Source organism: Heloderma suspectum, chromosome 6 (genome assembly GCF_057233095.1).
Source record: "Heloderma suspectum isolate Gila_16-S chromosome 6, 16-S_ref, whole genome shotgun sequence".
Lineage (NCBI taxonomy): Eukaryota > Metazoa > Chordata > Lepidosauria > Squamata > Helodermatidae > Heloderma > Heloderma suspectum.
In genome coordinates, this window is record NC_139463.1 from 125,085,811 (window position 1) to 125,101,905 (window position 16,095).

Here is a 16,095-nt window from a genome sequence, read left to right on the forward strand (position 1 = left end):
ATTAGACTACAAGTCTCAGCATAGCTGGCAGGGGAACGCTGGGATTTGTAGTCCAACACCCCTGGAGGGCACCAGGTTGGGGAAGGCCAAACCAGGGTAACAGAAAACAGAGACCTCAAAACTCTCAGGCTGACTCTCACGCCCAAACCTCACCTCCCAGTGATCCACAAAAGCGGCCCAGGGAAGCCAAGGGCTGGGCAGAGTTCTCTGGCCAAGCCTCACTTGTTTGTTGATGTTACAGCTTTAGGAACGGCATGCTTTATCAAACAAGGCCGCCTGAAGCAGCCAAGGAGGCGGCTGTTTTTACCTCAAGGCACCTGGGAGGGGTTAAGAGGAAAGGCCGGGAGCGGGAGGGTTGGTGGGCAGACCGCTGTGAGGAAGCTCGCAGCGTTGGGGGGGCACGTGTTTCTGTGCCATTGACCCGAAGCATTCCGCCAAAGGAAACCAAGGCCGAGGGAGGACATGTGCTCACACAGCGCTTAAAAATAAATAAAGGCAGGCAACATCGACAACTGCACTCAGGCCTGGAACGGCAATTTAATCTACAGAAAAAGACATATTGGCCGGTGAAGCTTTTTGCAGCACGGAGGCGACACATTTGCTGATGTCCATTGATCAGGCTGCTGCCAGACGGCAGGGGTGGCCAAGACATCTGGGGGGCCACAGTTCCCATGATCCCCCACCGTTAGCAATGCCGGCCAGGGCAGGTGAGGCATGGTGGTCCTCCAGAGGTGTTGGCCCGCAAGTTGCCCACCCCTGGGTGGGGCACAGGAGACGGCGAAAGGCTGGTTCCCCTGTCTAGGCCTGGCAAGAGTCCATGAACCGGCCCGCACCGTTTGGTGGTTGGGCCTGCCGCGAGGGGCCAACGGCAGCAAGAAAGCAGGGTTTCGTGCCGCTCCTGGCATCCCTCAGCACGTGACAGGCAGCTGCTTCCACCCTTTCACAAGAGAGTGCCGAAATCCGTCCTACCCACAGGCACAGCCACAACCATCAGCGAGGGAGAGGGAACTACAGGGAAACCAGCATCCTTAGGACGCACGAGAGTGTTTTGTTCTAAGCCTACATATGTTCTTTTCCATCCCAGCTGTTCCAAGCAACAGGTTAGGGCAGGAAAGAACAAAACCTGTTCACCGTGGGGTGCGGCCTGCACTTCCAGACCGACTCCTTTCGCTTCTTCCCTCCTACACCGGAGGCTGGCCTGGGATTTCACTGCCCCATCCCTCAGCTGGGAACTTGGCCATTGTGGTCTTTTTTCCTGGCAAGGAGTCCTGTGAGAACAGCTATGCCATAAGCAGAAATTCAACAGATGAAGTTCTCCCCAGCAGGGAAGAAGCTGCACAGGTTGTATTTCTGCCTGCCACATAGCTGTCAAAAGGAACAGTGGGTGCATTTCCCCTACAGGGAAAGGCTAAAGTGGAGTGGGGAAACCTTGGCCCAACTCCCATCCTCCTTGACCACTGGCCCTACTGTCTGGGGTTGATGGGAGTTGGAGTACAGTATCATTGGGACGATGTACAGCTTTTCCACCCCTAGTTTTTTTTTGCGGGGGGGCAGATGACTAAAGGGAAGGAGGCAGGTGACAGAGCAGCTTTCTCTAACCTGGTGCCCTCCAGATGTGTTGGACTACAACTCCAAGCATCCCCAGCCACATCTGGAGGGTACCAAGTTGGGGACAGCTGTGATGGAGGTTTATTAAAATTATGCATGGCAAGGAGAAAGACAGGTTTCTCTCTCCCCCAGACTAGAATTCGGGATTATCCTAGAAGACAATTTGATAGTACTTTTACAACAGACAAAATAGAAAGCACTTCTTCACAGAGCATATAATTACCTGGAGAACTCCGTACCACAAGATGTGGCACTTGTCACAAGCTTACATCCCTTTAAGAGAGGATTAGAGACATTTAAGGGCAATCAGAGATTGTCAGCTACCGTCACAGTGGCCGTATGGAACACCGCGGACAGATGCAGTGTACCTACAAACACCCAACTTTGTGACAGACAGTGGGAGAAGGCAGTTGCTTCTGTGTCCCATTTGTGGGCTTCCTCGTGGCACTGGGTTGGTCACTGTGACAAGCAGGATGTCAGACCTTTGATCTGAATCAGCAGGGCTCTTCATACAGTCTAATCCTGCCAGGAATAAAAAGGGGGGGGACCCTCTTTCCAGAAATACTGGGGGTGGGAGGGGAGAGATGTAAGCTGCTGAGGTCACACCTGTCTTTGGACAGGTCTGTGTTCCCTTCAGCATTTCATTCTTAACAGCAGGGTCTGCGTCAAGGGTCGGCACCTGCTGGGAACCCGCCCCGCAGCAGGGGCCACGGACGAGAGCTCCCGGGACCTTCAGTGCCGAAGGCAAAAGACTCCAAGGTCAACTCTGGGCAAGCTTGGTTGCCAACTTCTGTATTTAAAAAACAGGAATGTGCTCTTGTGTTTCTGAGGGCTGCTCAATTTGCAGACCTAGTAGGTGATGATTCCTTCGTGCCATGATTTCGAGCATTAAAACCGGCGGTTAAAAATCTGGGAGAAGGTCAGAACGGGTTTCTCCCCGGCAGGCGGCTCAAACCAAGCCCTGGGGCACATATACACGATCATTAGGAAATTAACTGCCCCTTAGCCCCCTTCCCAGGGCCTCCCACCCACCATACAATCAGAGCGATTAAAAAAAGAAGAGTGGATCCCGCCTCCCCCCCCAAAAAAATACAATTGGGAACGGAACGTAGTTCCACTGCTCGGCAGAAACAAGGTTCGATAGACAGTTTACACAGTGGATTACTTAATCTCCAGAGTGATTGATCTGGCAAAAAGCGTTCGTGCAGGAGCGTGTGAGCGCAGGGATTGCACCCTCCACCAGCAATCCGCTAAATATGATTAGCCAAGTATGGTGATCCAAGCAGGGTGGCACGGCGAAAGTCCGTGCCCAGCATCCGCTACTCAGCAGTTTCTCTTTGATGCCGTGGGGCCTTGGACTGATACACTCAATTACCCAATTAAGATGTCTCTTGCCCAGTGCTTAATTTCTAGGGGGAGGAAAGAGAGTGGTGGAGGAGCTTCAGTCCATCTGGAAATGCCGCCCTCTGATTTGCAACCCTTTCCCTCCTTCCCCAATTTCTGGTGTACAGGACTCTGCTTTTGGTAGTGAGATAAGAAGTTGCCATGTTGCAGCTTAGACCTTTGGCTGAGAATGATGGGAGCTGTAGTCCAACCCCTCTGGAGGGCCCCAGGTTGGAGGAAGGCTACTTAATGTTTGTGTCAAACCCAGGGGCCTCATCTAGGCCCCCCTCCCCCAGAGAGAGAGAGAGAGAGAGAGAGAGAGAGAAAGAAATAATAAAACAGGAAAGTGCCATATACCACAGCAGATTGTTTGTTCATGGGGGGGGGGGGGGCTTAACTTGCATCCTTCTGTACGCAAAGCACAAAGCACGTGCTGCTGCTGTCCTGCCGGGCTCCGCCCCTTCCCAACTCTACATTTCCTATCCTGCTGCCTCCTCCCGGGGTTCCAAAATGCCACATAAGCCCTTGCTGGGGGGTGGGGGGGATCCTGCATGGCTTTCTTGACCTGCCACCACAATAGAAGGCAGTCAGCCCTCTGGGTCACAAACCCAAGAAATTACAGAGCAGACCAATAATCAAAGGGTGGGATTGTGTCCTGGAGATCTTGGGGGCCAGCAGGAGGAGATAAATGTGTGCATAATTGCTGGACTGGCTGGGATGGAGGCCAAGAGAGTTGCCTGGCAGCACCCTGCCCTGTTTCCAAACTCTTCCCCTAAACAAATTTAGCAACATGTCCCGGGGACGCTGAGAGCCAAATTCCTCGCCCACTTCAGCAGAGAGAGGCTGATACGAACGAGTCCCAAGCACAGACCAGTTCCACCAGTGAGCCAAAAATGTTCGCTATCTCTCAGCTCAGCAGCTTCAGTAACCTCTTTGTATGTGACTGGGAGAACACTCAGTTTAAACAGATGGGCCTGCGGCCATTTCGCCTAGTTCGGCCCTTCCCCGTTTCCAAACCTAACCGCTTGGTCATGAGGACTAGCAGCTTAGTTTGAGAGCAACATAAAAGGCCGCGTCCACTCACCAATGAGGAACTCGAGGCAGACGCGGTGCTCATCAGGGTCGTACGGCTGCTGGAACTGAAGCTTCATATCAAAAGGCTGCCCGCGGCGGAGTATGAGGTGGTCATATTCGTACTCATCCGTGTGGTGAGCGCGACGATTGCTGCTGGAGCGGCTGCTCATCAGATCCATCCCGCTGATTACCAGCATGCCATCTGCACATGGGCGAGAAAAAGAGTCACCCACCTGAGAGACCATGCCATTCCCTGCCATGTTGCACATGGCGCCTGTAACTCCCCTTTGTGGCCACTGAGAGGGGCTAAAAAAATATAGGGGAGGATTAGAGCAGAAACGACTTGAGCACGCTCCAGGAGAGAGCGCAGGACAGGAAGGCCTGGCGTGCTACGGTCCATGGGGTCACGAAGAGTCGGGCACGACTGAACGACTGAACAACAACAAGGGCAGAAACCCGTCTGGCACCCAGAATTCTCTGGCAGATTAGAATTAAACACAAAATTCGCCTATTTCTGCGTTTCAGAAAAACATGGCGCAAGCGATAAAATGAGCCAGTTACATAAATACAACACTGTTGGATCCCTCAATTGCCAGCCATGGACAGGTCTATGCCTCAAGGAATTTGCAATCATCAGGCTGACGCAGGGGAGGCAGAGGAAGGAGGGCGTAGATAGCTGATGGCCCAGACTGCATCGAGTGCTAGTCTTGTTGCAAATTCAGGAAAGGAAGGGGGCAGGGGAAACTGGAAAGAGCATGCATGATTTTAGTTATATGTTCTTAAGAGTTAAGGTTTCTTTAACATGTTCCTCAAAACTGAATTTAAAAATGATAATGTTTAAAATGCCAATTTCAAACTCACAGAACTCCCAGATTTGGGCTCCCTGTACAGCTGCATTGGAGCACACGAGGTGCTGGGTTTTAATTCTGTGCCCAACACAGTTCACCCTGCAAAAGGCCTCCCATGTGGCTCTCTGTTCTGGCTGTGGCTGGCGCCCACCTCATTACCCCACAACTCACCGCGGATGACGGGTTCCGTCCGCCGAGCCCCAGGGACCTCCCCGGGCGCGGGGCCCCAGTCGCCATCATCCGCCTGACCCGAGCAACACCGGCAACATTTGTGGAACCAACTCCGTTTCTTCCTCCTGGGTGCGACCTCTGGCTGGCTGGGCTGCCGCACACGGTAGCTGACGTTGGTCCATCGGCCTGCATCCCCTCGGGGATCCGGCACTGGCATGGTGTCTGTGGGGGAGAAAGAGAAGAGGTGGTGAATGCAGTGTTGGAGTCGGCCACCAGGGCAGGGGTGCGGAACCTTTTAGCCTGAGAAGCTCTCGCGGGCTGCATTCCAGGGGTGAACGAGGCCAAAGGGACAGGGCCAATTGATCGATCTCTCTATCTATCTCATTTCTATACCACCCAATAGCCGAAGCTCTCTGGGCGGTTCACAAAAATCAAAACCAAAAAGTGCAGGATAAAACAGTACAAAATATAAAAGCATTAAAACCACAATATAACAATACAACCACAATAAAACCTAGCAGCAATGCAGGGATTTAAAACAGCAAAGCTAAAAGTCTAGAAATGCCTGGGAAAATAAAAAGGTCTTCACCTGGCGCTGAAAGGAATACAATGTAGGTGCCAGGCGAACCTCACTAGGGAGCTCATTCTACAGCAGGGGCGCTGCAGCAGAAAAGGCCCTCCTCCTAGTAGCCACCCGCCTCACTTCCTTTGGCAGGGGCTCACGGAGGAGGGCCGCTGACGATGATCTTAAGGTCCGGACAGGCACATATGGGAGGAGGCAGTCCTTCAGATAAAGCCCTTAGCGGCTTGGGGCCAGGTTAAATGTTAATACCAGCACTTTGAATCGGGCCTGGAAATGGACTGGCATAATATGAGCTCGCTGGCCAGTCCCTGTTAACAATCTTGCTGCCCTATTTTGGACCAGCTGAAGTTTCCGGACCGTTTTCGAAGGCAGCCCCACGTATAACGCATTGCAGTAATCCAGACAAGAAGTTACCAGAGCATGGATCACTGTAGCTAGGCTCTCTCTGTCCAGATAAGGGTGAAGTAGGTATACCAGCCTAAGCTGATAAAAAGTGCTCCGTGCCACTGAGTTCACTTGTGCCTCAAGTGACAGTTCTGGGTCCAAGAGCACCCCCAAACTACGAACCTGATCCTTTAGGGGAGTGCAACCCCCTCCAGAACAGGTTGAATATCACCTAGCTGACAAACCACCTGCTAACAGCACCTCTGTCTTGTCTGGATTGAGTTTCAGTTTATTGGCCCTCATCCAGTCCATTGCCATGCCCAGGCACTGGTTCAGAACAGCCACTGCCTCACCTGGGTTTGAAGAGAAAGAGAGGCAGAGCTGGGTGTGTGTGTGTGTGTGTGTGTGTCTGTCTGTCTGTCTAAGGGTATTTTAGCGTAAACCTCTTACTGTCAGTAACTAGCGTGGTGTAGTGGTCAGAGTGTTGGACTGGGAGCCGGGAGATCCGGGTTCGAGTCCCCACTTGGCCATGAAGCTCACTGAGTGACTTTGGGCCAGTCACAGACTCTCAGCCCAACTTACCTCACAGGGTTGTTGTTGTGAGGGTAAAATGGAGAGGAGAAGGACCACGTAAGCCCCCTTGGGTTCTTTGCAAGAGGGAAAAAGGTGGGATATAATAAAAATAAACTCGGCCTTCGGAAAGGCATTTCAATCTTTTAGAATGGGGGAAAACAGCAAAAAAGCCAGGAAACCATCCAACAATCAGTGGGGGGGGGGAAGGGGGGTGGCCAGGGAAAGTGCGGGTGGCCATTTGGGAACCCTGGAGGGATGGATTGGGACCACAATCAGGCTAGATTTAGCCTGTGTTTGTGAAGCTCTGCACCCTTCACAAGGGGCCCTGAAACGCAGGGGGCAGAGATTGCACCGTGCGCATTGCTCAGCTGGCTTGCTCCCTCCACCCCAGAGACAGCTGCATTTTGGCAGCTCAAGGCTTCCTCATTTTTAGCCCTCCTCTCTCCCCAGGAGGCTGGTAAACTGGTAAAGCACGCAAGGAGCACTCTGGAGGACCATCATGGCCGAAGACATATTTGGCCCTGGGGCCGAGAGCGGCTGGCTCCTGGGAGAGCGACCCACCGTCCTCTCGGGCAGGGCGGCTCCACACTGCTGCCTGATTGCTCCTTGGCGGAGGCAGGACCTGTTGTTCCGCAGAGCAGCTCCGAAAGCACAACAAGCCCACAGCCGGTTTCTGGATCGGCCCGTTTCTCCTCCCAAAGCCAGGAAGAGCATGTCAAGCCCTGGATCCGCACCTCCTTTGCTCCGAGCCGTGGGGCCTCCCTCCCCTCCCCAGCCCTGCCCTGCCCTGCCCAGGACAGCCAAGGTTCCATCTACAAAAACTGATCCATGCCTTTAAAGAGCAGTGCGACAGGCAGGCATTCCACAGGGGAAGCTTCCCCATCACCACACCACCTGTTGAATTCACACCGGTCAGGCCTCGGTGAACCCTGCGAGAAAACAAGGACAGCAACCCCGGGCCGGCAGCCTCTCCTGTTGCTGTAAGCCACAAGGCCTCGCCTTCCTCCAGGCCCGTGCCGGCTCCAGGTTTTCCAGGGCCCTGGGGCAAGACCCGCTCAATGGGCCCCCTCCCTCAGCAACTACCTTCTCAGCACCACTGCGGCCAGCTGCAATCACTCCTCCTCCTCTTTCCCATGGGTGCTCCCCCTTGCAACAGGCAGAGAGCCAGGCAGCAAGCAGGCCGCAGCATCTCCTGCTCCGGCTTCTCCTTCCCACCTCCGTCCTCTGGGCCAGAGCGAGAGGCAGGGGAGCATGCAGGTTGCAAGGGTGAAGAGGAGGAGTGAGCCCAGGGGCTCTCACCAGGGGGCCCCTGCTGGGGTGAGGGCCCTTGGCAGGTGCCCGGCCAGGCCTACCCTTGACCCTGCCCCTGGCAGCCACCAAGCCATAATCCACAACTCCTTCCACCAACCGCCTTCGGCCAGCTCAGCCCTGCGGGAGACTGGCCACGTGCATCTGATCTGCAAACGCCAACACTCCACACCAGCTGCAAGACTCCCTGCAGGGCCCCTCCCCAGCCGCAGAGAACCTGGGACTATATCTCCAGCCAGGCTGGGTCAGGTGAGCCACATGGGAAAGGACAACCCCATCTTTAAAGGGGTATTTCCCCCTCCACACTGCAGCACACGGAATCCGCGCCTCCTGCTTTCACTTCTATAGGACAGCTTGGGTGGTCCTTTAGGTCGCCTGCCACAGCTACGAGCCTCTCTTCAGGGCCACCCTCATTTTAATCTGCAAAAATTAGGAAATTGCCATCTCCTGGTAACGTCTGAACTGGCCCTCCCCAACCTGGTGCTCTCCAGGTATGTTGGAATGCAGCCCCCATCATTCCCAGCCATCATGGAAGGCATCAGGGTGGAGAAGGCTGGTTTAGATGGAACCAGCAGACTGGGAACTAGGGTTCCTGATTGGCCATGCTGGCTGGGGATGATGGGGATTCCTGATTGGCCATGCTGGTTGGGGATGGTGGGGATTCCTGATTGGCCATGCTGGCTGGAAATGATGGGGATTGCAGTCCGATACATCTGGATGGCACCAGGGTGGGGGGGGGAAGCTGATCTAAACCATAAGGCACAATACTCCCCTACTCCCAAGAGTCATCTGGGTTTATAGCACCCCTTCCCTGCCTCCCTTCTGAAAGATGTCTTGGGACATAACCCCCAAACAAAGGCAGCCTCCCCACCATCCTCCTCGACTACATCAGTGGGCTCCACTCCCAGTGGGAGATGGACTCCCACCAGTCCTGACTGCCAGTAATTCTGCTTTAACAGATGAGGTCCAGCTCATCTGGTCTAGGGGTGGGAAAACTCCAGGTGTTGCTGTACCACAGCTCCCATCATCTGCAACCATTGGCTATGCTGGCTGGGGCTGATGGGAGTTGGAGTGCAACAAGTTCCCCAACCTTGCCCTGGTCCCAACGCCACCCTTCCCCAACCTGGTGACCCTCTGGAAGGACAGGACCACAACTTCCATCATCCCCAGACAGCATGTCCAGGACCTTTTTCCAGGCTCCTGCTCCCTTCCCCCTTTTTGTGAGCAAAAGACTCCCTAACTCAGCAGTGGAGATGGAAGCACAAGGTTCAGGCAAGCGAGGGGGATGTCCCAGAACACGAAATCGTGGCTCATCTGCTGCCGTCTGCTCTAGCTGATACAGGTCCAGATGTTGACAGATGTTTGGAAATCAACGGGAAGGACAGAGGGAAGGTGGGAGGGACAGCAGGGGGTGAAAACAGATGGGAGAAGAATTGCATAAAGCAGGCACTGGGAAAGAAAGAAAGAAGAAAAGAAAAGAGTGGGGTGGGGTGGGGTGGGGTGGGGCGGGAGGAGAAAGAAGGAAAGAAAGAGAAAGAAAGAAAGAAAGAAAGAAAGAAACCTGTACTTTCACATGGCTGAAATTTGCTTATGCAGCCTCTTCAGATAAATTTCACAACTTGAATATTTCCGAACCCACCCAAATGGAGGAGGGGCCGTAGCTCTGTGGTGGAGCCTCTCCGTGGTGGAGCCTCTGCTTTTTGCATGCTGAGGGTCCCGGGTCCAACTCCTGTCCTGTCCCAGGAGGGCTGCGAAAGACCCCCTGTCTGAAACCCTGGAGAGCCGCTGCCAGACCGCGTCGGCAATCCTGAGCTAGGATCGGCAGTCAGACTTGGCATACAGCCGTTTCCTTTGCTTGGAGTCTGGGGGGGCTGCTTCCACTTAAGAGCCAAGAGCACAGAGCCAGGCAGACCAGTGGTCCAAGGTCTATCAGTGACCACTAGAGGTGACTGCTCTGTGGAAACTCCCTGTTCAGGAGCAGGATACCTGCCAGGAAACCACAGCAGCGTAGGACCGTTGTCTTCAAGTCATCGTTTCAAACTCCCTAGAGCAGGGATGTGGAACCTCTCTCCACCTGGGGCCACATGCTATCCCGGAGATGCCCTTGGAGGCCACATTCTCGGAGTGGACGGGGCCAAAGGCAAAGGGGCAGGGCCAAAACAGAGCAAATACCAAACGTGCCGGCATATTTGAGCTTCAACCTCTTCCTGACAGTTACTGAAACTAAGGAGAGGGATTTTAGCCTCTTAGAATGGCAAAAAACCTACACAAAAGCCGGGAAGCTACCAAATGAATTTTGGTAGTTGGGGAAAGGAGTTAGGGCTAGGGAAAGGGAGTGTGGCCATTTAGGGAACCCCGGCAGGCCAGACTGATGTCCCAGGTGGGCTGGATTTGGCCACTGTTTTCCCTACAGGCACCTGGCTGGCTGTTGCTGGAAGACGGAGGCAAGTCTGGTCTGATCCTGCTGGACTTGGAACCGGGTGGATCTGGGGAAAGCCGCCCCCCTGCTTTTGATCCTCACCCTGCCACCATCTTGGTCTGTTTTGATAAATACCCTCCCACCTTTGGGCCATCTTGCAAATAGTGTTACCCTGAAAGAGCCTCTCTTAGGGAGCAAATCCTGGAGGGGCAGGGATGTGCATATCTGCCATGTCCCTCCTCCAGTCTCCATTTCTGAGAGTACTGAAAGAAATTATCTCCATTCCGGAGCACAGGACATCCCACTGCGCGTTTGCTTCCAGTGCAGGCCAGAATGACTCCCAAGGCAACCTGGACATGTCGAGCTCTTGCCTCCATATTTTCTGGCTGCTTATGCTTGTCGTGCTGGCTACATTTTGAGTGCAAGCCTGGAGCTTCATCTGAAAATGATTTCGGATAGCCTTCCCCAGAGGTGTTGGAATACAACCCCCATCATCCCCAGCCATGCTGGTTGGGGATGATGGGGTTTGTGGCCCAACCCATCTGGAGGTCACCTGATTGGGGAAGGCTGATCTGGGCCTTTAAAAAAAAGAGAACTAACTGCCCAAATGCTGCACATGTTTACTCAGAAGTAAGTTCCACTGTGTTCAATGGAGCTTATTCCTAGGAAACATTCTCAGGATTGCAGCCTTTGTCACTGGCTAAGAGGGTCTCCACTGGCAGCAGAATGAGGTGGCAGAATGTACCAGTTCAGACTGTGGGGTTGGGGAAAGAATACCACTTTTGTATTCATCCTATGTACTGAAAACAACAAGTCCCTGTAAGCAGAAATCTAACAAAGCAGGGAGCAATCTGGGCTTGTGGAACCTTTCTCCCTGAAGGGCTACTTTGTGCTTGCAGGGGATTTGCTCTGTAGTTCAGTGCTGGCTCCAGGGTTTTGAGGGCCCTTGGGCAAGAAGACACCCTCAGTGCTTGCTTCTCCTCCTCTCCACCACCATTGTCTAGGCCAGGGCAAGAGGCGGCTGAACAAGCAAGTTGCAGCGCTGAAGAGGAGCAAGTCCAAGGGGGCTTGTCACGGGGCCCCTGCCCAACCATGCCCGCCTATGATGCAGCCCCTACTGTAGTTGAAAGAGCTTTCCTACTTCAAGAGAAGCTTCTGTGTTATCTTGGATGTCAAAACGTGAAAGGAAATGTGCATGTAATGGCTAGCTGACGGAAGGGATGGCTGATGAGAGAAATATGATTAAAAAAGCAGGTTGTTTTTGTGCCGAGAGCCATCGAGAAACATTAGAAGAGCTTGTCCAGAGCTGCTTCTGAGCTCGGGTATATGTGTGCGAGAGAGGGTGTTTGCATGTGACCATAATAACTGTTTTGTTTCGGCTAGATGCAGTGTTTTCAGTGCAAGGTTTGCATCAAAAAACAAATATAAGTCTGGATTACTAGTCAGAGCCCTGGTAGGGTTTCAGATTGACTCAGAGTTCATCAGAATTCACCCAACTTCTCCTGTATTGCTCCCACGGCCCAAAGCTGACACCGAAAAGCATGTTTCAGGGCTGCGTCTTGGTGGCAAAGGAAATACACTTTGCATATGTACAGAGAACCCCTATTTGTTATTGGTGTTGTTATTTCCATCCCCACTTCTCAGTCCTCTGGTGAGGGTACCTTTGAGTATATACAGAGTGCCTTTCACTCAGCACTAACTACAGCAGAGGGAGAATCCATCTCATTTGAAAAAATACGCTTTATCTGCTCCTAATTCAGACTTCCCTCGCCAGGGGCCGGCCACATGTGTTGGACTACAAACCACATCATCCTCAGCCAGCATTGGTCATGCTGGGTGAAGCTGGTGGCTGCTGGAGTCCAAGACTCCAGCAGCCAGTGTGGAGTAGTGGCTAGAGTGTTGGACTGGGAGCTGGGAGATCTGGGTTCTAGTCCCCACTCAGCCATGGAAGCTCACTGGGTGACTTCGGGCCAGTCACAGACTCCCAGCCCAACCCACCTCACAGGGTTGTTGTTGTGAGGATAAAATGGAGAGGTGGAGGATAATGTAAGCCTCCTTGGCTTCCTTGCAAGAGGGAAAAAGGTGGGATATAAATGCAATCAATCAATCAATCAATCAATCAGAAAGACATCTAGACAGAAGGCACCAGGTTGAGGAAGGATGCCTTAAAAATCCATTAAAAACCCCCACTAATGGGAAAATGAGAAATCTATCAACAAGTTATACTGCAATTGCCCGTTAAAATGTCCACATTAATTTATCAAAGAGACAGAATGAACTCAATCCCTGAACCCTAGCTATTCATCATGACTGAGCAAACAATCTTGCTAGCTGCCCAAAGCTTGAGCAAACAGAACAGGCTTTGCCCTGCTGCTAGACAAACATTCCCAAGGAGGGTGTTCTGGGATGTGGTGCAACCACAGAAAAGGCCCTCTTCCCATAGCTACCGGCCTAACTTCTGAAGGCACCCGGAGAAGGGTGGCGAGTAAGGACCCCGAAGTGAAGGGATACCTTGTCCCAGACTGTTCAAGGCAGCGGTGGGGAACCGGTGGCCATTCCAGATGCAGCTGGACTACACCTCCCAACATCCTTGACCTTTGGCTGGGAGCTGAAGGGAGCTGGAGTCCAACAGCATCTAGAGAGGCCACGGGTTCCCCACCCCCTGGTTTAAGGCCTTCTGGGTCAAGTCCAGCACTTTAAGCCTCGAAACAGACTGCAAGCTGATGATCAGAAGAGCTTGAAGTACAGCACAGGGACATTGCAGACAGGGAACTGCAACCAAATGTTGCAGCACAGAGTGCTGCTGCTTGGGATTCCAGCAACTCCACGCCACTCCCCCTCCTCCCAGTTTCCAGCCATCCTCCCCCAAATGGTCAGCATCCTGCGGCCACTGATATGCTCAGTTCTCATTGGGCCGTTTTGGAGGGGGGTGTCCCCATTCCTTAGCCCGCTTCCTGCTCCTTTTAACCGGAGCTGCCAGGGACTGAACCTGGAAGCTTCTCCATGCCAGATAGGAGCTCTAACATTGAACGGTGGCCCCTCCTGACTGTCGTGATTCATTAAACCAACAATAATAATTTACTTCTTTTAAAAATATGTGCATCTTTAAATAGGGATGTTTAATTTCGCAATGCATCTGGTTCCAGAATTGCTGCAGTTCTAGGTAGGGTTTGACCAGAAGAAAGGGGTGTGGCCATCTGGGGGTGTGGCCATTTGGCCCATGGGCAGGCCAGATTTGGCCCACAGCCCTGAGGTTCAACACGCCTGCTTTACGATCTGTCTAGGCAGCTATGAGGGAGAGCACGAACATAGGTACGGGCTGACAATTTGTGTGTCTGTGTGCATTACGTGCGTGTGCACTTGATGCATCTGGCTGCCTTTTAGAGCCAACTTCCAGACAGTCAACATTTCCCTGAAATGCCAAACAGGGGCCATGACACCCCAGACAGGGACCAGAACACAGGGATGGCTTTTACACCTTTTGTGGATACCTTCTTAAAATTGTGTTAGTGTGAGTTGTTAGCACATTCATTCTCCAGGGTTCAGCAGCCTCACCGGAGTCTCTCGAAGTTAAGGCTTGCAGTCCTACTCCACACTTAACCCGGGAGTGAGTCCCATGGAGGGTAGTGCCACGCACACCCGAGCAAAGGTGCTTAGCTTTGGAATGTGCATCTCAGCGTGGCTGGCTGGATGTGTCTCACCTTAAACAACCCCAAACAGAAGAGAAGATATTCTCAGGTGCCTGAATTTTTTAAATTATTCTTATGCCCAACACATTTTGGAAAGGGCTTTCCTTCCTCAGCGGCCTCTTTAAAAATGGAGCATTTTAAAACACAGGAAGTGCTGCAAGATTTTCCGCAACATATTTGGAGAAAGATAAGCCGCTCCTGAGGAAAGAAAGTCGTTGGGCATAATACAAAGGTTTTTTCCCCTGTATGAGGGTCAAGAAGCAACAGTAAGAACCAGACATGGAACAACCGATTGGTTCAAAATTGGGAAAGGAGTACGACAAGGCTGCATATTGTCACCCTGCTTATTTAACTTATATGCAGAGTACATCATGAGAAACGCCGGGTTGGATGAATCACAGGTCAGAATTAAGATTGCTGGGAGAATTATCAACAACCTCCGATATGCAGATGATACCACCCTAATGGCAGAAAGCGAAGAGGATCTCAAGAGCCTCTTGTTGAGGGTGAAAGAGGAGAGTGCAAAAGCTGGTTTGAAACTCAACATTAAAAAAACTAAGATCATGGCATCTGGCCCTATCACTTCCTGGCATATAGAAGGGGAAGAAATGGAAGCAGTGACAGATTTTACTTTCTTGGGCTCCAAGATCACCGCAGACAGTGACTGTAGCCATGAAATTAAAAGACGCTTGCTCCTTGGGAGGAAAGCTATGGCAAACCTAGACAGCATAGTCAGAAGCAGAGACATCACCTTGCCGACAAAGGTCTGTCTAATCAAAGCTATGGTTTTCCCAGAAGTAACGTATGGCTGTGAGAGCTGGACTATAAGGAAGGCTGAGTGCCGAAGAATTGATGCTTTCGAACTGTGGTGCTGGAGAAGACTCTTACGAGTCCCCTGGACTGCAAGGAGGTCAAATCAGTCCATCCTAAAGGAAATCAACCCTGAGTGCTCATTGGAAGGACAGATACTGAAGCTGAAGCTGAAATATATTGGCCACCTAATGCGAAGAGAAAACTCCCTGGAAAAGACCCTGATGCTGGGAAAGACTGAAGGCAAAAAGGAGAAGGGGATGGCAGAGGATGAGATGGCTAGATAGCATCACCGATGCAATGAATGTGAACTTGAGCACGCTCCGGGAGACAGCGGAGGACAGGAAGGCCTGCTGTGCTATGGTCCATGGGGTCACGAAGAGTCGGACACGACTGAACAACAACAACAACCTGGGAATATCTCTTCTTCTGTTTTGGGACACTTCTCCTCTTGCTGTTTTCTTGTCTTCAGTGCACATCCTGGTCCGTGCGTACCCTGAACACTAAGGGCTGTTTTGCACACCCTGCACTCGAGGTGGTATATTTTGAATGCTTGATAATATATTGTGAGACATTTGTGTTCCCACATTCTCCTCTCTCTTGTATATCTTTAACCCAAAGAACCATCACCCCCTTGGGTTACTGGAGGAAAGATTACATCATCATCAATCATCATCATCTTAATAATAATAATGATAAGGACAATAATAATAATAATAATACAGTAATAATACAATAATACTGATATCAGGGGACTCTATGAGGGTGTGGAGTAACCTTTGGTGTGATAGGATTGTTACAAGCGTCTCCCTGTTTCCATCGGTGAAATGGGGGAAGGTATGGCATTTAAGGCTTTACTACAGGTCGAAACAAGCACTTTGAACTGGACCCCGAAACAAACTGAAAGGCAATGAAAGTGCGGCCCGCCTGGGGGCAAAATGCGGCCCACTGGTGGTGCGCTAGAAGGCCACGCCCCTTTCCTTGGCCACACCCCTGGCCACCAATTGATTGTGGTTTCCTGGCTTTTGTGCAGTCCCCCCGCCCTTCTAAAAGGTCAAAATGCCTCTCCTAAGACTTAGTCACTACAATCTGCTGGCATTTTTGCTCCGCCCTGTTTGCCTTTGTCCCCGCCCACCACGGGCCTGATTCTGGAGACTCAGCATGAAATCTCTGCCGGGGTGGCTGGGAAGGCTTGGGCAGGTCGCTATCTTTACGAGCGCGTTCACGGGACTGCTGGTGGGTGTG

General features: G+C 52.2%; 1 protein-coding gene across 1 annotated transcript in view; it reads right to left on the bottom strand.

Moving 5' to 3' along the window:
* TGM1 (transglutaminase 1) overlaps positions 1 to 16,095 on the bottom strand; it is a 44,295-nt gene that overhangs the window by 20,228 nt on the left and 7,972 nt on the right. Inside the window, exons 2-3 of the mRNA XM_084806593.1 lie at positions 5,085 to 5,306; positions 4,076 to 4,267 (exon numbers count right to left, since the gene is read on the bottom strand). Coding sequence (XP_084662719.1) covers positions 4,076 to 4,267; positions 5,085 to 5,301 — 409 coding nt within the window. The 5' untranslated portion in view covers positions 5,302 to 5,306. The remainder of the gene's footprint in view (positions 1 to 4,075; positions 4,268 to 5,084; positions 5,307 to 16,095) is intronic.